Consider the following 21,437-nt stretch of genomic DNA (forward strand, 5'->3'; position numbering starts at 1 on the left):
CCTTTCTGTGCAACCGCAGGAGGTGCTACACTGCCCCTACATCTCCCCTGTCATCCCCATCCAAGGCCCGAGACAAACTTTCCATGTCTGACAGGGGTTCACATGTACATCCTCCAACCTGATCTACTGTATTCATAGAGCATCTGCATTTTCTATGCAATAATGAACAACACCTTCCAGTCTCTCAACATTTTAACTCCACCTCCCACTCTCTGGTCCATCCTGGGCCTTGTCCAGCATCACAATGACACCACCCACAAACTGGAGGAGCAACACCTCATATTCCGCCTTGGGAGCCTACAGCCAGAAGGCCTGAATGTAGAATTCACCGGTTTTAAAATCACCCCACCCCCGTCCTTAAGTCACGTCCAAACATCCCTCTCATCCCCGCCTCCTTGACTTGACACAACCTGTCCAACCTCTACCTCACCTTTCCGCTCCCCCCTTCTCACTGACCAAATCCCTACTATCCCCTTCTTACATCCACCTATCACCATCCCACCTCCCCTCCCCCAGACTGACCCCTCTTTCATCTCGCCTCCTTGACCTGACACAATCTGCCTGTCTTTCTCCCCACCTATCCGCCCATACCCTTCCAACTGGCCAGCGCCCACTACTCCCTGACTGCATCCATCTATCGCCATTCCGCCTGCCTTCTTCCAGTCCTACCCCTGCTCCCTCTATTTGTTTCTCAGCTGCCTTCCCTTTCCCCCAGCTCTGACAAAGGATCCCGACCCGAAATGTCAACTTTCCTGTTCCTCTGATGCTGCGTGACCTGCTGTGTTCCTCCACCTCCAAGCTGTGTTGACTCTGACTCCAGCATCTGCATTTCTTGTGATCCCTTTACTTCATCACCAGTTCAATAAACTGATCAATAATCAATAAACTGATTACATGCATATGACAAAATGGACAATTATATGGTTGAACAAAAAATTTGTGCCTCAAGATGCCAGCTTATTTCAAGCAAGTTTTTATTTTTAATGCCACCCATGAAGAATAAATTGCAATTTGATGTGCATATTTTTGAATATGATTTATTGTATTGCATCTCTATAAGTTTAGAGAAGATGCTTTGTTTCTTGAGGGCAAGTTTATAATTAAGTTCAAAAAAATCCATGTCATGACAGCCCTAAAATCATGTGTCCCTCCAGTTTGTATTCCTTTGTAAAGTCGCATATTACCAAACTTGTTATATTTTTACATCTAAGTCTTTTACATGTGCCTGAGACATTTTTAGCTCCCTGGTGCAGCATAAATTATATTACTTTAATTTGTGTTACTATAGCATAATTGTTTGGACAAACTTTTTAAATTCAAATCAATTAGACAGATCAAATTTGGGCCTGTAAAGCTGATATTTCTACTTCTGCTTCCAGGTTGAGTAGTTGCCAGAGATAGACCATAATCTTTAGGAGAACAAAAGTGGTGTGTTTTTTTTTCACTCGGGTAAAACTAAAGGGTCAATGATAGTTGGACATCTGGAGCAATTAAGTGTTGGATATTGCCTCACAGGTTTGGGGTTAAAATGTGAGATCCCTCTCTTCATATTCTGCACCCATTGAGTTAGCTTTGCCAAATTTCATGAGGATACCCTCATGGTGTTCCCATTTTGAGATTGGGAGAATGTTTAAAACAAAATAATCTAAATATGTAAGTAGATGATAAAGCATACAGCTCTGTAAAAATCTTGACAGACGTAAAAGTTTAAAAAAAAACCAAATTTTTGAAACCTTACTTTGGCCTAAAAGGTCATCTTTCCCTCATTTTCAAGGCCTGTTGAGGTTTTCACAGAAGTTAACTTGATACCTAAGAACTGCATATTTTCCAAACTTGCATCAATTTTCTTTGTTTTTATTACCTACAAACAGAAGGTACATACATTGCAATGAAGCCAATTATATTTGCAAGTTGTTACTTTTACTTGTAAGGAATGCTATTCCATGCTTTTAAATTCTGTTTTATTTTTTCAGCTGCGAAGCTCATTTAAGCAAGCCTTTACCCTCAAAAAGGCACCAAAATCAGCATCTTCCTATTCCGACATTGAAGAAATCGCAACACCAGATTCTTCAGTGCCATCTTCCCCTAAAGTGCAGCGTGAAGATGCAGATTCATCGGCCCCCATCAAACCATCGCATTCATCCACTGAGTAAATAAAACTATATTTTTTCTGTTTTTTTTTTGTTTGCAGTTCTATGAACTGTTCTCGTATAGAAAATATTGGACTGTGATAAGTGACTTCTGAAGTTGATTTGTTCAATTGTCAGGCATTTATATAAGCGCCTTTCATGACCTCAGGACTTCAGAAAATGCTTTACAGCCGGTAAAATACTATGAGTGCTATCATTGTTCGAATGTGGGATACACACTTGTTGATTTGATTTTGTTTGTCTTTGACACGCAGCGTTGAGTCATAAGAACTGTACTCGCAGAACTTCATGGTGGGCAGGGGGTCATTTGTTTCTGTCATAATTGTGTAAAATTTGTGGAACGGTATAAAATATTTCATGTGTGAAATTTTCCAAAACTTGCCTTGTGTGAGAGGCTGCATCCACTGCTGATAAGTGATGTAGTTACCACTTAAATGATGTATGCTCCAAGACAAGCAGAAGTCATAGAGTCATAGAGTAATACAGCATGGAAACAGGCCTTTCGGTCCAAACTGGTCCATGCTGACCATAGTCGTCTCAGCTATTTCCAATTGCCCACATTTGGCCCATATCCCTCGAAACACTTCCTATCCATGTACCTATCCAAATTTTTCTTAAATGTTGCTGTTGTGCCTGTCTCAACCACTTTCTCTGGCAGTCTGTCCATATACATACTACTCTCTGTATTAAGATGTTGTCCCTCAGGTCCTTCTTAAATCTATCCCCCCCTCACCTTAAACCTATGCCCTCTAGTTTTCAGTTCCCCATCCCTGGGAAAAAGACTATATGCATTCATCCTATCTATGGCCCTCATAATTTTATACATCTTAGTAAGGTCAGTCTCCTCCCCCTACCATTTCTCCTACTTTCCAAGGAACATTATCCTGTCCTGGCCAACGCTATGTTGCACATAATGAGTTTGGGACTCTATCAGTGATGGTATGTGTGGATTGGCAACAGAGCTTTGGCTTAGGTTAGACAGCTTTGGAATCTTTGAATGTCTTCAAGTAGTTTGTGAAAGTTCTTGAGATAGAAAAGGTAGGTGCAAACTTACCTGTACAATGTGAATAATCCTATTAAACAATTTCCTAAGATTGTAACAGCTTTCTTCACCTGATCCTTGCTTCTACCAAGTATAGATTACATAGACTTTATTGCATGAAAACAGTAAAACAGAGCCAGTACCTCGAGTAGAGCATGACACCACTCTCAACTGACGGAGGAGAAAAATAAGATGAACTGCATGTCGTCGAAGGAAGAGTGGGGTGAGGAAGAGTAGAAACATTTCCACTGGAACCCTCACTGCTGCTGACATTTCTGAGCTTGTGTTCTGAGTTTGCTATTTTCCATTCCTGCACCTTTACTTGTTTGGAGCTTTCTCAGTGGTCCACTGCTGCACTGACAGGAAGCCTTGAGGACTGTTTCAAGCTTGCCTTTCAAAGCCATTGAGAGCTTTGGGATAAAATATGGCTGGTTAAAAGGTGAGTCATAGATCCCTTCCCAGCGCCTGCCCACCAAATGTGGAAATCTAGCCCAGCCCGAGTCTTTGTGCAAACCTCAGCTCTGAGTTGGCACCATTCCATCTCCTGGACAGTGAAGATTTGCTTCCCGGCAGTTTTGAAATGCACCAACTATTTTGTTATACATACTTATCTTCAATAGCCTGTTTCATCAAAGACCGCAAATATATCCTTGTCCAGGTGATGCAATGTGCATTTTTACCCTCAGCCAGCTGGCATCCATATGACTCTTGTCCCCAGCCTTCCATCAGTCTGCTGATGACCATGTGCACATCCTGTCTGTAGTCTATCCTTTTATGATCTATGCAGTGCCTGATATTCACTCTGAGCTGGCAGCTGCAAGCACACAATCCAGTGACAGTGATATATCTTTATCATCACTCCCATCTTGCTCTTTATTTAGCACGTCAGTGTGGTCTTCAAGAAGGTCTTTGACAGGTTCCGCACAGGAGGCTGCTGAGTAAGATAAGGGCCCAAGGTGCTAGCACGGATAGAAGATTGGCTGTATGGCAGAAAGCAGAGAGTGGGGTTAAAAGGCTCTTTCTCAGGATGGCAGCCTTTGACAAGTGGTGTTCTACAAGGGTCCGTGTTGGGACCATAACTTTTCACTTTATACATTAATGATCTAGATGAAGGAACTGAGGGCATTCTGGCTAAGTTTGAAGACAATACAAAGATTGGTAGAGGGGCAGATAGTATAGAGGATGAGGGGAGGCTGCTGAAGGAATTGGACAGGTTAGGAGCATGGGCAAAGAAGTGGCTGATGGAGTACAATGTGGAAAAGTGTGAGGTCATGCCTTTTGGTGAGAAGAATAAAAGCATGGACTATTTTCTAAATGGGGAGAAAATTCAGAAGCCTGAAGTACAAAGAGACTTGGGAGTTCTAGTCCAGGATTCTCTCAGTAAATTTGCAGGTTGAGTCAGTAGTTAGGATGGCAAACAAATGTTGGCATTTATTTTGAGACAACTTGAATATAAAAGCAGGGATGTACGTCTGAGGCTCAAAGTAGCTCTTGGCAGGCCACGTTTGGAGTATTGTGTGCAGTTTTGGGCTCCACATATCAGGAAAGATGTACTGGCCCTGGAGCGGGTTCAGAGGACCGGGAATGAAAAGCTTAACATATATGAGGAATGTTTGAGGACTCTGGGTCTATACTTGATGGAGTTTAGATGGATGAGGGGAGAACTTGCAGAATACTGAATTACCTGGACAGGGAGGATGTTGGGAAGATATTTCCATTGGTCAGAGAGACTAGGACCCGCGGGCACAGTCTTGGAGTAAAGGAAAGACCTTTTAGAACAGAGAAATTTCTTCAGTCAATGAGTGGTGAATCTATGGAATTCACCACCACAGAAGGCTGTGAAGGCCAGGTCATTGAGTACATTTAAGAAGGAGATAGATAGGATCTTGATTGTCAAGGGGATCAATGGGTATGGGGAGAAAGCGGGAGAATGGGGTTGAGAAAAGTACAGCCATGATTTGAATGGCAGATGGGCTGAATGGCCTAATTTCTGCACCTATGTCTTATTGTCAAGTCTTTAGAGCTTTGATAGGGACCCAAAAAAAAACACAAGGCTAAAGTTGTGTTGTCAGAAAGGTGTACAAGTGAGGAAGGAATGCGTTCTTACACCATCTATTGCTTATAAATCAGGAAGTATGGTGGAAAAGAGGTAAGTGGTATGTTAAAATCATATTCCAGCAGTAGAATATAGTGATCAGGACTGATGATAGTATCATGATCTGTGGTTTCATCACCACCACTGACTCTTGGCTTCATCAATCACTGTTCTAGACTGTCAATGCCACAATGCTAAAATTCTTATCCTTATATTGAAATGTTGCCCTGGCCTCTTACAATCTATCTATGTAACCCCCTCTAGCTCCCACGTGTGAGTCATTGACACCCCTGTTCTTACCCATTCCTGTTTCCATTTCTACACCATTGGGAGCCTCCGCTTTGCTGCTAATACCTGGTTATCTAGGATTCGCCCTGTAAACATTCTCAACCTACCCATCTGTGTGTCTCTCTCTCTGTCTCCACTTAAGTTCTTAAATGCTATTTCTTTGACAGAACCTTGGAATACTCCTAACCTCTCCTCATTTTGCTGGGTGTGAGAATTTTGTTTGATTGTACTCCTGCAAAGCACCGTGGATGTTTACAATTTTAAAGGCATTATATAAATTCACATTGTTCGTGAAGTTAGGTCACAGATAAGTAACGATCATATTAAATGCTGAAATGAGATTGAGAGGCTAATTTGCCTACTCTTGTTATGTGTTCCCATTTGAGTTGCATTTGATTCATGACAGCAATCTAACAAAACTCATCATTCTAACTCTAACTTCTGATGTGGTGTGAAAACGCTCTTATTGATCTGAGAAGAAACCAAATTGTTTTTAATGCAGAGTCTATGATTCCCGTGAGCCTGAGTTGAAGGAAGTATCGAACCTACGGAACGAGTTGTGGGATAAGGAAAGGAAACTAACAGATATCCGCCTCGAGGCTCTTAGTTCAGCTCACCAGCTGGAGCAGTTACGAGAAGCCATGCATAACATGCAGGTATGTTGCTTATTGAGTAATAGAATCAAACCTGTACAAATGCAGACTGTTTGATTGCTTGAGTCAATCTTAGTTCTTGGCCAGTTATGAAGTACCTTTATGCGAGAACAGTTGGCATTAGGAAATAAAAACAAAGTTGCTGGAAAAGCTCAGCAGGTCTGACAGCATTTGTAGAGGACATGCTGCCAGACCTGCTGAGCTTTTCCAGCAACTTTGTTATTGTTCCCGATGTACAGCGTCCATAGTTCTTTTGGTTTTTATTTGGCATTAGGAAATGTTGTCAGACCTGTCATTAAGGTGGAAGTTACTAGTATTAGGCTAGCAGCTTGCCTTGCTGAAGGACATATGAATCTGACAACAACAAATACTCTGCTCTCAATGAATAGGTAAGCCCTCACCTGCATTTGGCAAGGTTTGCAGGGCATGCTGGTACCTTCTTCACCAGCATCTGTGAATATTTTAACCAGCTTTAGTTACTGGAATCTGTTTCATTTTACTTACGTCATACGTCAAAATTCAGTTTTTTTAAAACTTATTTAACATTGTCTTATTTGCTTTCAGATATGTCATTAGACTTTTTCACATGTTTTGAAAATAACTGAAAGAAGGCTGTGCATTGAAAGTTGTTTTTGGAGTTCTGAAACATATGGCTACTCAAAACTAAATTATTTTCTAAGTTTCAGTCTGAAGCACAACCCAATTTAAGTCTAATTCTTGGTGCTAGGAATATTTTTGAATATAAGCCATGAAGAAAAAAGTTGATTAAGTATCAAGCAATTATCACTGGCGCATCCACCAGATGGTAAAGCACTGTGCACCTCATGATGATAAATGTAGTGTAAACATGTTATATTGGTGTATATGTCAGAAATATTTTGCAACACTATAGTAGTGAGAAATTACAATATTTTTAAAGGAATGTTCATAATATTTTCTTATTTTTCCTTGCATTATCCATGTCATAAAACTATGTGCCACAAATAAACCAGTCTCCCAATCAGGTTTCCCACCTTTAATATGTCGCTAAGGTTTCTTCACAGGGAAAAAAAAAGTCTGAAATAACAACCAAGTTCAGCTCACATTTAAAAGCTATTTTTAAATTTCCAATTACCATACACAGCTTCTCAGCTGAGACAACAGTGGGCTGATGCATGCAATCCCTTCCAAATGAGTACTGACAGTAATGGAAGAGTAGCCAAGATCAGACCACCCACTGGATTTCTTCTCCCTCCCATGGAGGAACATCCCTCTTTCATTCAGTACTTGACAATCCAGATGAAAGCTAAAGCTGCTGTGCAGAAAACTGTTGTCACAAATTTACAATCCAGTTACTTTTTTTTATTATAACACTGTCCATGTAAAGTTGTCTCGTTCAAATGTGATGTTTGAAGAATCGGACTTTTAGACTCGATTGTTGGAGCCTCGAGTATATTTCTCACAATTCTCCATGTGGCTGGTAGGATGACTGCTTGACACTTGACTACAGTGTAGTCTACAGCAGGCCAGACACAATTAACTCGATACCACAAGCCATTATATTCCTTGCTTTAAGGTTCATACATTCTTACCAATGTCTTCTCTCAGATAGTACCAGCATAATGTAGCCATACTCACAGTAGCGATTGGATAGTTCAGTTGGTTGTTTGTGACTGTGCCAATTTGCAGATTCAGTTCCTGTACCTGCTGAAGTTACCTTAACTGTGCCAAATTGACCCATCTACTAAAAGTAGGTGTTTCTCCATATCTACTGTCTGTCCCTCTCAGAGCTTTTTATAGCCAGTCGGACTCCCCTCTAGCCTTCTCTGCTCTAAGGAAAACAACCTCAGCCAGTCTAGTGTCTCTTCATTGCTGCAGCCCAGGCAACACCCTGGTGAATCTTTTCTGCACCCTTTCTAGTGCAATCATATCCTTCCTATAGTGTGGTGACCAGAACTGTACACAGTATTCCAGCTGTTGTCTACTAACATTCTATACAGCTTCATCATAATCACCTTGCTGTTGTTTTTAATGATGAGACTGACAAAGGTAGGTATCCTATATGCCTTCTGAGCCTCGTTATATACCTGTTCTGCCTTCAAGGATATGTGGACAAAGATCAAATCCACTCTGGTCCTCTACTACCTAGGTCTCATGATCTGACATATCTCTCAATCTAGTATTATCTTCAAGCCAGGGGATCAGCTCTGCTTTCATGAAGAGTAAAAGGGGGGTTTGCCAAAGACAACGAGCATTCTTAAAAATCGGGTGTCAACCTTGAGAAGCTGAAACCAATAGACTACCTGCATATCAAATAGAATGAACATGTGATGGAGCTCAGTATTCCCACAACCAATAGATCAGACAAATCTTCACAGTACTACCATATCTAGTTATGAAATTCTTGACAGTTAAGCACCTAGCAGGAGGAGTGGGTTCACAAAAGTACTCATGCCCATGAGGGGATGAGGACATTATTGCATAAGACAAGGCCAAAACATTTGCACCTACCTTCAATCAAGGGAGGAGAGCACAATCTCCTTCTGACTACTCAAGACCCCAGCATCACATACGTAATCTTCTGCCAATTCCGTTCACCCATGTGCTTTCAAGAGACGACTAGAGTCACTCAATGCCGAAAAGGCTATAGGCCCTGATGACACTTTGGAAATTGTATGAAAGACATCTACTCCAGAACTAACTGTGCCCTAAGCCGCAATGTTCCAGTAAAGCTACAACACTGATATCTATTTGACAATATGGAAAGTCACCAGGTACGTCCTGTATACACAATGCCGGACAAATCCAATCCAGCCAATTATCCGGACAGTAATTATGATAGGCAATAAACGCTGGCCTCACCAGTGACACCTACATTCCACGAAAGAATGATTTAAACACCAAGTGTGCTGAAATATGTAATTTGATTTACCACAGTTTCATAATTCACATTCTGAACAAAATGTAAGACTACTTTTTCTCAGTGCACAATGATATCATCTGCTTGAACCTGAATCATAATTGTATTTTTTTTTACATTGTGATAGCATGACTAACTGAGAACTTCCTCTGCCTGCCACTCTTCATCCATATTTTGTGAACCAAAATTTGAGGATTTATAAATGGGGATAGGTTTCTTTATTTACAATTTGGGCACAACCCTAGCAGTGCAGATTACCTGTCCATTATAAAACAGACTGATTTCAATTAAATTTCTTTCACTGAAATGTAAAGCAGATGAGTTTGTCAGTGCCTAGGCTTTCTGCTTTGTCAGCTCATCACCCAGGCAGCAAAGATGTGAAACTACATAATGACTTTCTCAAAGACTGCAGTAATTTTTCATTTGCAAAACATTTTTTTGAAATGTGTATTTCTGTCTTTGATCTTGATGTTGTATGTTTACATAATTCTTCATTGTAAGCCTTCAAGTTAAATCTGTAAAAGTAAAGATTGACCAGTTCTATGGGATATTTTTGCAAAGAGTAATTTTCAATCCGTAAGTACTGAAAATATCAAAACACTTTAAGTGATATCAGGTGTGGAAACTTCAAGGATTTTCTTTTTATAACTTAATACTTGGTGTGTAATGCCAACATACAATAAGAGACAAATGTGTTCTTTAAACTACTCTTGCCTTTTTAGGTAGAAATTGAGGCATTAAAACTGGAGAATGACCGTCTCAAAGCAGATACAGGTACTGGGACATCACAGGCTGTCACATTATCGTCTGCCACTTCCTCTCCTCGGCGATCATTAGGACTTACCTTAGCTCATTCATTCAGTCTCAGTCTTACAGATTCGGTTGACCAAGGTAATAATGAATACACGCTTTATACTGCATTTTTCTAATGTTTGTCGTGACAATACTTTTGATTCCACAAAATAGAAAAGCCTCTGATATCTATCACTTCTCTCATCAACTACAGCACTATTAATACTGCCAAAACTGAGTTAATAATAAATAAGGTCTTCACCTCTGGCATGTTATGGGAACTCAGTTTAGAAAACTGAAGCGTATTTCCTCCCCATCCATGCCATAGTCAACAGTTGTTGTTTTCTTGCCTCTTATTATTGTCACTTTTGCCTGGCCTCCTTTTGTTCAGCCTTCTGTTTGATTGATTCAATTTTAATCAGCTTGCTTAAAAGCAGAAATTAGGCACTGATTATCGAAATTTGACAGGATTCAGGTGCTCAACTCCTTGACGTAAAATTCATGTTCCATGATTACCCAACAGTTGGATATCCCCATGATATTTCCATAACCACTTACGGTAAACTCCATGTCCTCCATGGTATGAAGCAATGTATTTGCACCTAGTTTAAGAAACTGTTATCCTGCAATACAATGGAGTTTTGTTTTCACCTACATTTTGTTATAGATGTGAAATTAGTGCAACATAGAAAGAATGCTGAAGTTTGCTCCCACTTGTTAAATGCTGTTTTTCAGGATTTTGTTTTGTCTTCAATTCAGATGTATCACCAATGGATGGGGTAACCAGTTCATCCCTGAAAGAGGAAAGGAATGTTCGAATTGTGGTCCATCTCACTGAGGAGCAGATTTGCAACGAAGTAAGATATATATTAATATAGACATAATTTGTGATAATAATACAATGTGTAGACTATATTGGTTTCTCCAGTCAAGGCTATGAATAGTTGAATATAGGACTCAATTTTACTTGGCCCCCATGGGCAGAAAATTAAGTGGGTGCATGTGTAAATTAGGGCACCGTGTCGTTGGCAGTGAGCTTAGTACTGGCCCACTCCATGGTTTTGCAGGCACCAGAGGAGTAGCTGGGTGGGTTCCCCAGCTGCGGCCCAATTCAGGCTCATGAATGAGCAATGAATGCCCAACTAACAGTCTCATCTTGATGCTGCTCCAATCTAATGGGCAGCCGCACAGTCTTGTTGCCAATGTGTAGCCAAGTAGGTCTAGCCTTGCCTGTCAGCACAGCCCCACATAAATCCTAGACATACCTAAATGCCTGGGCTCATCACTGAATGCTGCCTCCTTCACTACTTGCCGTACCAGCTATGACCACAGCTCTGCTTGGCGCCAACAGTGTGTAGAGCTGCCAGCCTCCAATTGGCCTACAGCTTGATGAAGTGGGAGTTCTCCTGAACATAGACTGAAATCCTGACTCATATTAATCACAGGGTAAAATTGAAGTAATTGAGTCAGCTGAGCAAAAATGTGGTTGCAGAGAGCCCAGTCTGTTTGTAAAATCCAGTCTCTGCAGGCAGAACGATCTCTGGTTATTATCTTTGGTCATCAACAATTGACCTGACTTGGTGAAGGAGATAAAGCACGAATTCATGTTCATGCTCCCATTTGCTATCATCAAGGGTACACATTCGTGTTGGATGTGTCTAGATTCAGGGTCATCTGTTGAGACCTTTGTGTCTTCCATATCAGGATTTCATATCCATAATTTACCCTGCCAATACTTCTACATTTGCTGCTCGTTGGTAAAGACTGGGAAGATATACACACCTATCTTTGCTTCCTAATGAAGTTGAGTGAATAAGCATGCAATGTTTAGCTTTTAGGAAGTGGTATCACAATGAAGCGTTAACGTCTTAAAACAAGAAGGAAGAAAGGGAAAATTTTTGAATGAAAAAGAAGAGTGGATGAAAATCATTGTTCTCTATTTTGAAGATACTAAGCTGTATACGCTGGAGTCAGACTCAACACAGTGTAGAGCTGGAGGAACACAGCAGGTCAGGTAGCATCAGAGGAGCAGGTGGCACAGTGGCTCAGTGGTTAGCACTGCTGCCTCAGAGCGCCAAGGACCTGGGTTCAGTTCCATCCTTGGGCGACTGTCTGTGTGGAGTTTGGACATACTGCCCCTGTCTGTGTGGGTTTCCTCTGTGTGCACTGGTTTCCTCCCACAGTCAAAAGATGTACAGGTTAGGTGGATTGGCCATGCTAAATTGCTCATAATGTTCAGGGATGTGTAGATTAGATGGGTTATAGGGGGATGGGTCTGGGTGGGATGCTGTGAGGGTCAGTGTGGATTTGTTGGGCCGAAGGGTCAGTTTTCACACTGTAGGGATTCAATGAAAATTGACATTTCAGGTCAGGATCCTTCACAGAACTTATTTCTGAAGAAGAGTCCCAACCTGAAACAATGACTCTCCTACTCCTCCTGATGCTGCCTGACCTGATGTGTTCCTCCAGCGCCACACTGTATTGACATTGCTGTTTGTTTCATTTTTTTAAATTCATGAAGCTTGATTGTCCAATCTTTCGTATTCTTCAATGTTGAAATGAATTTTGCAGTATAATGGGAGACCAGTTGAAATTAACTAGCAGAATAATTTCTCTGTTTCATGACTGTGTGGTTCTTTTGCAAGCAAGCTAGAAGTGCACAAGCTGAGCAATAGGCTCATAACTTTCCCACTATGTTTGGCCACAGATTCAAGATTGCTGGTGAAACAGCTCCCCCGACAGGAATTATTGCCCGTGAACTTCAAAGATAACATCAGTTTACAGAATGCCCTTAACTATATTGTGATACCATCAGCAGTTCTTCCCTCACTGATGTTAAAAGTGAGCCTGAACTGTTTATTGCCTTTCGTGCTCACCCTGTTATTTGTGAGGATGCAGTTGTCTTCTTAAAGCTGTTTTCTGCATTTACAGGCAGGTACACAGGGAAGCTAGTAGATCTGTGGTCACAACAGGAAGTAGCATTTGCTGGCAGGAACAATGGAGTTGAATGGTGTCAGAGAGGATTAAGAAGGACCTGTGTGGAGAGACAAATGCAGGCCAAATTTACACAACCTGTCCTCCTAGTTTAATCCTTTTAATTCCTAAAATAATTGTAGTGAATCTGCACTGTAAGGCAAAATGTATTTCCTGAAACGCAGTGCCCAAAATTGAACAAATCCCTAGATTGATGTGACTGGAGCTCTTTACAGCTGAAGTATAACATGCTCCCTTTTTGACTGTTGTCTAATAAGACTGCATTATCCTTTCTGATCACTTTTTTTTTGTACCTCCTGAACTAGTTTGTCATCTGTGTACATGGCAAATCTTGGCTTTTCTGCAGTTCTCACTTTCTTCATTACTAAGCATATATTTTGATTTTTTTTTGTTTATGTCAACCCTTGTGTTATTTGCACAGTGGACAAACAACATTAAATGGAGCCTTTGATTCAGCAACAGCACCAAACTGCCTCTTTGTAGTTAATAGCAAAACAAAAGATGATTGCAGTTTTAATTTGTTGCAAAGAAAAGTGAAATGGTATGATAATTTTACCAGAATGAAAGAAATAGGCACCTCACAAACATTTTACCCAGTTGACAGTCCGCATGTGAAATTATTACAAAATAAGACTATGATGTTGGTCTAAGGCATCATCATTAGATTGTCAGGCGGCACTTTTCCTTCTTCCCTTCTCTCATCCTAAATAACATAGTAAACTTTTCATAATCACTTGATTATTGGTGATTCAAGCTGTTGAGAATATGTTAGATAAAGACTGGTTGGGCTTAGAATTGGTGGTTACAGTAACTCAGGCCTAGGAAGTTAATTGACATTCCTTCTTAAAGTCTAATTCATTGATGATGATGGTGAGGCCTATTGACTCTTGCCAAATTTGAAACCCTCTGGCCTAACCATTGTAAGACACTTCTGTCCTTAAAAAGAAACTTTAAAGCTTGCAACTCCTCTAATAGTACTTATAGGTAAATTAATTTGTGAATTCCCTGGCAAAATGGAGACAATAGATTAGATTCCCTGCAGTGTGGAAACAGGCCCTTTAGCCCAACAAGTCCACACTGCCCCTTGAAACATCACACCCAGACCCAGACCCATCCCCCTATAACCCACACGCCCCTGAACACTACAGGCAATTTAGCATGGCCAATCCACCTAGCCTGCACATCTTTGGACAGTGGGAGGAAACCCACGCAGACACGGGGAGAATGTGCAAACTCCACACAGACAGTCACCTGAGGCTGGAATTGAACCTAGGTCCCTGGTGCTGTGAGGCTGCAGTGCTAATCACTGAGCCACTGTGCTGCCCCTACGATAACACTCTCACATCATTTGCATTGATTATAAATGTGAGTGAAACTATGCTTCTTCTCTGCCTTCTACCTAAAAGAGTGAGCACATAAAGCTGAGGATAATGTTCTCTCACCATCTTAAGAACCTGTCGGACCCTGCGCTTTCCACTGTGCTGTTTTTAAAGTGAGACAAAAATAGCACCATTTAAACACAAAAAATATACTTGCTTTCTTCAGCAAAACCAACAATTTCTTTATCATTTTAAGTAAGTTGTCTCAAGTTGAAGTTGAGCTGGCTAATTGAACAGCTTAGCTTCCAGCCTAATCCTTTTCCTTAGTCCCCAGTGTTGTACAAAATCTGATATGTTTTGTAAATGTGCAGACCTCACTGATGAACTTCTGGATAATTGAAAAATTGGAAACCAATGAGTTAGACACTGGAAAAGGATTTCAGACGTCGATCACCTTTAAGCTTCAATTACAAAGTAACTGAATTTTGTTCATAAAGCGTGTATGTGTATGTGTATGTATTGTTTCAAAATATTCCAGTAGGGGACACAATCCTTCCTCTTTTATTTCTTCCCCAGACACAAAAGCAGCAAGAATTTTTCATTGGCTCCACCAAAGTAAATGCAACAACTGACTGGACTATTTTGGATGGAGTTATTTGTCAAGTATTTAAGGTATGTTTCCTTAGTTGCTATATGAGATGATTTTTCTACCTAGTATCCTTCAGACAGTTGTTGTATGCAGTGAAAGATTTGTGTATGTAAAGCCTGCCAGCTACAGACTCCAATCAAGCTTCCCAATGCTACTTGCCAGTCAAGGGTTTTTGAACATCAGTCAGTTCAAACGCCAGCCTGTATTTGGAGCAAACCTTTAAGGGGGAGAGTTTTGGCAAGAGGGCTGTGTAACCAGACTGGCAGCGCCTTGCGGTACAGAATCGGTCTGATTAGGCCAAAGCAGATCTGGAAAAAAACTGACCTGAATCCAAAAATAGACATTTGCACTCAGAATAGCATATGCAAAGTATTTCACACTTGGAAGGTGCTATTTTAAAATTTGACAGGAAACAGTCGTGGACTGAAATATTTTCTGGAAGTGGAGACCACTTCTCAAAGTGTGCACCTCGGCTCTAATTTTACCCATCTGTCGTAACATGACACAGTTTAGAATCATAGAATTTTACAGTACAGAAGGAGGACATTTGACTTATCATGTCTGTACCAGCTCTTGAAAGAGCTACCCAGCGAGTCCCACTCTCTAACGCTATCTCTGTAGCCCTCTGACCTCATCACTTTGGAAAAATCTATCCAGTTCTCTTTTGTAACCTCTTCCTCCATTCTCTCAGGTAGTGCATTCCAAATCATAACAACTCTAAATAAGGAACTTTCTCCTCCTCTCATTTCTAGCTGTCTTGCTGACAGTCTTGAAATTGTGACAGTGATAATGGGAACTGCAGATGCTGGAGAATCCAAGATAATAAAATGTGAGGCTGGATGAACACAGCAGGCCCAGCAGCATCTCAGGAGCGCAGGTGCTCCTGAGACGCTGCTGGGCCTGCTGTGTTCATCCAGCCTCACATTTTATTATCTTGAAATTGTGACGCCTGGTTACTGACATAACAACAAATGGAAACAGAATATCGTTCTTTATCCTGTCAAAATTGTTCACAATTTTGAATACCACAGTAAGGTCACCCATTGGTCCTGTCTGCTCCGAGGAGAATAAACTCTCTAATCTTTCTTTGTATTTTAAATCCTTAATTCTTGGCATCATTACAGTAAATCGCCATTGAATTCCCTCTCGGGCTTTAACAGCTTTCCTTAAATAAGGTGCCCAGAATTGAGCACAATACTCTGAATGTGGTCTGACCACTGATTTGGAGAGATGCAGTATTACTCCCTTGCTTTTATACTCTATGCCTCTGTGCAGAAACCTAAGCCTTCATAACAACGGTTTCAACTTCCTTGGTCACTCTCGGAGAGTTACGCACATGAACCCCAGGTCCCTCCGCTCCTTAGTAGAGTTTGTTTACTCCAGTTGACCCTTATCACTGTGTTTGTAACGATAATCTTTCACAATATCTAGATATTCGAGATAACTAAGTGACATTCTTTTTACAGATTTTTCCCTTAAGTGAATAAATTCAAAATGGACTTTCCTTTTACGTGCAGACCTGGTGTAGCAGTAATGTCTCCCGAACAGTAATCCAAAACTTCAGGCTAACAGTCTGCGGATATGAGTTTAAATTTAGCCTTATAAGAGGGCAAATTTTGAATTCAATAAAAGTTCTGGAATAGAATGCTGTAAATTCTCATAAGAAAAGAAAACTGACTTACTTACATCCTTCAGAGAATGAAATCTTTCATTCTTATCTGGTATGGTCTAGTAAGTGAGACAGTTCAAGGGTAGTTATTATGGACATAAATGTTTTCCCAGGCAGAAGTTGCATGAAAAATATTCCACTGCCTTCTGATGTAATTATGTATTGTTATGTTTGTGGTGTAACTAGCATGTCTGAGTTCTTCCTGCCTAGGATTATGATGTTGCTTTCACAGGGATATAACTGAACAAGGTAAGGAACAGGCCTTTAGTATCCCTGTTTACCAAATATTCAAGAATGATAAAGGCAGGTCTAACAATATTGATCAATGATGATATGTCAGTTGTAAATAAGAGAAACACATTCATTTGTTTTTATGACTGAATCTGTTACATTTCAATAGAGAAAGACAGTTGTTTTGTTGGGAGGGTTTTGTAGAGCTTTAAAAAGTTTTTATGAAGTTATTTGAGCAATTATTTTTTGGCAAACTTCTGTTGTATAACAAAAACAGAGCAGTAATATGTCATATTAGGATTACCAATCACTGACAGCTTTTGGTTGGGGTATAGTGCTGCCACGAATCTTCCTTCCTTTTCTTTCAAACAAATCATTAATCAGATTAGATAGTCCACGGTGCAACACTGTTAACACTAATCATGTTGTATCAGCGATACCTTTTCTTGATCCCATTTTGTAATCTAATTTTGAACCATTATGTTTTGAATTGTGTTAAAATTCAGAGCGATTAACAGTCATTTGATTCTGAACCACTTTGTCAAAAGCTGTAAACCCATGTGATCTAGCCCATTGGAGATAATGGGAACTGCAGATGCTGGAGAATTCCAAGATAATAAAATGTGAGGCTGGATGAACACAGGCCAAGCAGCATCTCAGGAGCACAAAAGCTGACGTTTTGGGCCTGGACCCTTCATCAGAGAGGGGGATGGGGAGAGGGAACTGGAATAAATAGGGAGGGAGGGGGAGGCGGACCGAAGATGGAGAGTAAAGAAGATAGGTGGAGAGAGTATAGGTGGGGAGGTAGGGAGGGGATAGGTCAGTCCAGGGAAGACGGATAGGTCAAGGAGGTGGGATGAGGTTAGTAGGTAGATGGGGGTGCGGCATGGGGTGGGAGGAAGGGATGGGTGAGAGGAAGAACCGGTTAGGGAGGCAGAGACAGGTTGGACTGGTTTTGGGATGCAGTGGGTGGGGGGGAAGAGCTGGGCTGGTTGTGTGGTGCAGTGGGGGGAGGGGACGAACTGGGCTGCTTTAGGGATGCAGTAGGGGAAGGGGAGATTTTGAAACTGGCGAAGTCCACATTGATACCATTAGGCTGCAGGGTTCCCAGGCGGAATATGAGTTGCTGTTCCTGCAACCTTCGGGTGGCATCATTGTTGTGACAGTGCAGGAGGCCCACGATGGACATGTCATCTAGAGAATGGGAGGGTGAGTGGAAATGGTTTGCGACTGGGAGGTGCAGTTGTTTGTTGCGAACTGAGCGGAGGTGTTCTCCAAAGCGGTCTAACGTCAGTTTTTGTGCTCCTGAGATGCTGCTTGGCCTGCTGTGTTCATCCAGCCTCACATTTTATGATCTAGCCCATTGCCAAGTTTCATGCCCACCTATAGCACGGTTTCACTTCCTATGCTCCAAATATTTTTGTAAGATTTGCCACAACATGTGAGGGCTCCTTAAAGTAGATAATAAAACTGGATAGTTAAGTAATAAACTAGTCATTAAGTTTATTTGATGGCCTCCAACAGATCTAAATAATGGTTCCATTTTAACTATAAAATAAGCTTGTTTTGTGAAATGCTAATATAATTCACTTGCTCCAGATAAATATCTTATTCAAAATTAATGCAAGGCATACAAGCCTATGCGTTACTTTCTTTCCATTGCTGTTCCCTAAAGTAGGTCAAAGATTGTGGAAATTCAAATGCAAGTACAGCCAGCGTGATTAAGTTTCATGATCTTTTGCTCTGGATGAAAAAAGGACATCATATTAGATGTTGACCTCACCCACAAAACAAACAATATCCCCAAATCTAGTTCATCGCCGGGCACATTTCTGCCAATCACACCCCTTTTTGCAGGCTTTCAAAGCCAGTGTTAAAATTGAGCTGCTTTAAAGTGCAAAAAGACCTAATTGCCAAATTTTAACATCAGCTTTTTGAATAATTTTATGTAAACTAGTAAGAAAGCAATAACACCAATATAAACAGCAATGGTTACTTACCCTAAGGTAACAGTGTCTTTCTTTGTTAAAAAGAAGTTGACACGTGATAAACTGATTCGTATTAATCAAACTGCATGCACTAAGTCGCCACACTTAAATTTATTAAGGAATGTGTCTTGTTGAGTGTGTTTCAATTTTGCACCCTACTCTACCCTGATACTCATTTGATAAACTCAAGACTTAGCTTTTAAGTATGAACAGCAGCCTCCTGTGCCCACCCTTAGCTAGGTTGGCTGACCTCAGATAATCACAATACACATACGCCAGGGTAAACCATACTGTAATAATACAGTTTTGCTTTAGAACAGTTTATAAATCAGGGAACTTTCCTGGAGTGTTACTCCATTTTAGTTTCTTTGCAGCCCCTGTGTGTGTGAGCCAAGATTGTATTGTAACTGTAGCTGCTCAGCCTACATTTTTAACCAGACCCACCAGGTTGCTCATGAACCACTCATTCCCACCAAAATGCCCAAACGTTTTGTTCCTTCCCACGACAAGGTGAGGATCCCAGAGAGGAGCAACCAGTGGTGGGGGAGTGAGAGGGGTAAGAGGAAGGAAGTGAGGCAGCAAGAAGATAGTAGGAATCAGGAGAGAGAAGTTGAGTAATTGATAGTGAGGTACTTGAGAGTGAGAAATAACAAATAAGAGGCAAGTTGAGTCAGAGTTATAATTAAAAAGGAACTTTTCGGCCAGTTAGATTCAAGTTAGCAAATAGCAAATTAACATAGAGATTCCAAGCCAAGGACATAATCCACCTTACTACCTGATTTCTTCTGGCAAAGCAAAGTTTATTTAATATTTTCTCAATTATCACCCCGAGTATTTGTTGGGCGTTTTGGGGGAAGCCACTGGCAGTGTCAAGCAAGAAGTTCGTTTCACAGTTTCTGGGATCGAACGTAGTTTGAGGTGATGAAATCAGTCAGCATTTTCACTTCGAATTGTTATCCAGTACCAACAGCTGGAAGTTTCCACAAATACAGATTGGAGAATCAACGAATATAGGAAGTGAACCAGCTTATCTTGGAAATGCTATGCAGGCAGCATCTGTGAAGATTGAAATCAAGTCAGTGTTTCAGTTTACTGACCTACCTTTAAGTGGTAGCAAGGTTGGCCTGTCTTTGGCACTCACTCATGATCAAACATTCTGCTCACAGACACTATCTAGCCTTATTAGAGTGGTGACCAGTTGAGCAAGGTAACTGGCAGCACTTGGCTGGCGTGCAGACAGAACTCAGCAAGGAGCTCAGCTCTTCAGAAGCAAATTGGCAATAAGTATATTCCACTCTACAGGCCAATGCCCTTCTGAATTGCATAAGTCTGTGCTGAAAGATCTGGCCAACACTGGCCCTCATTATCCTGTTGAGTCTCTGGCGGTATCCAAGCTCTTCTGAATGCAAGAATATAATTCTGGTTTTCATGTGAATTTTCCATAATTGGGATCAGTTGTCTTTGAGGAGCTTGGCTGCTTTGTACCAGAATCCACCATTAGGGAATGTTGTTGCAGTGGACTGTAACAGGAGAAGGGAGATATTTGAAGGTTTAAAAAAAACAGTATCCAGATAACCGGTGCATCAAACCAACAGTTTTATACTTAACTCCTTCCTTCCTCTTTTGCAAATATGGAAAATTCGCATGAAAATCAAAATTATATTCTTGCGTCTATAAGACACAGTAGCAGAAATCAGGCCATTTGGCCCATCGAGTCTTCTCCACCATTCGATCATGGCTGATATTGTTTCTCAACCCCATTCTCCCACTTTCTCCCACTTTCTCCCCACAATACTTGATACCGTTGACAATCAAGAACCTATCTAATCTGTCTTAAATATAGTCAATGACCTGGCCTCCGCAGCTTTCTGTGGCAATGAATTCCATAGGTTCACGATTCTCTGGCTGAAGATGTTTCTGCTTATCTCTATCCTGTTGGGCCTTCCCTTTACTTTAAGGCTGTGCCCTTGGGCCCTAGTCTCCCCTGCCAATGGAAACATCTTCCCAGCACATGCTCTGTCCAGGCCGTTCAGCACTCTGTAAGTTTCAATTAGATTCCTCCCCCCATCCTTCTAAATTACATTGAATAATGACCCAGAGTCCTCAAACATTCTTCATATGTTAAGTGTTTCGTTTCTGGGATCATTCTTGTGACCCTCCTCTGGACTCACTCTGGGATATCCTTCCTGAGGTGTGGCCCAAAATTGTTCACAATACTCTAAATGTGGTCTTTATAAAGCCTCAGAAGCACATCCCTGTTTTTGTATTTTAGTCCTCTTAGGAAAAAAGTGCCAACATTGTGTTTGCCTTCCTAACTGCCAACTCCACCTGCATGTTTACCTTAAGAGAATCCTGGATGAGGACTCCTGAGTCCCTTTGCACTTCAGATTTCTGTATTTTCTCCCCATTTAGAAAATAGTCTGTGCCTCTATTCTTCCATCTCACACTTTCCCAAATTGTATTCCATCTGCCACTTCTTTGCCCACTCTCCTAACCTGTCTAAATCCTTCTGCAGCCTCCCAGACACCTCCAATATACGTGTCCATCTAGCTATCTTTGTTCGTCTACAAACGTAGCTGGAATGCCTTCAGTTCCTTCATCTAGATCATTAATATCCAGTAAAGCTTGGATACCGCTAGTCATTCAACAAGATAATGACAGACTCCAT

The 21,437-nt window shown here is 41.1% G+C and overlaps 1 protein-coding gene across 4 annotated transcripts in view; it reads left to right on the forward strand.

Annotated features, from left to right (window-relative positions):
- Nucleotides 1-21,437, forward strand: part of LOC125463028 (neuron navigator 1-like) — a 618,648-nt gene that overhangs the window by 559,043 nt on the left and 38,168 nt on the right. For all 4 annotated transcript variants that reach the window (XM_059653430.1, XM_048553660.2, XM_059653432.1 and 1 more), the window contains 5 exons: nucleotides 1,974-2,149; nucleotides 6,078-6,231; nucleotides 9,850-10,018; nucleotides 10,679-10,776; nucleotides 14,809-14,904. In XM_059653430.1, coding sequence (XP_059509413.1) covers nucleotides 1,974-2,149; nucleotides 6,078-6,231; nucleotides 9,850-10,018; nucleotides 10,679-10,776; nucleotides 14,809-14,904 — 693 coding nt within the window. The remainder of the gene's footprint in view (nucleotides 1-1,973; nucleotides 2,150-6,077; nucleotides 6,232-9,849; nucleotides 10,019-10,678; nucleotides 10,777-14,808; nucleotides 14,905-21,437) is intronic.

This window comes from Stegostoma tigrinum, chromosome 21 (assembly GCF_030684315.1).
Source record: "Stegostoma tigrinum isolate sSteTig4 chromosome 21, sSteTig4.hap1, whole genome shotgun sequence".
NCBI lineage: Eukaryota > Metazoa > Chordata > Chondrichthyes > Orectolobiformes > Stegostomatidae > Stegostoma > Stegostoma tigrinum.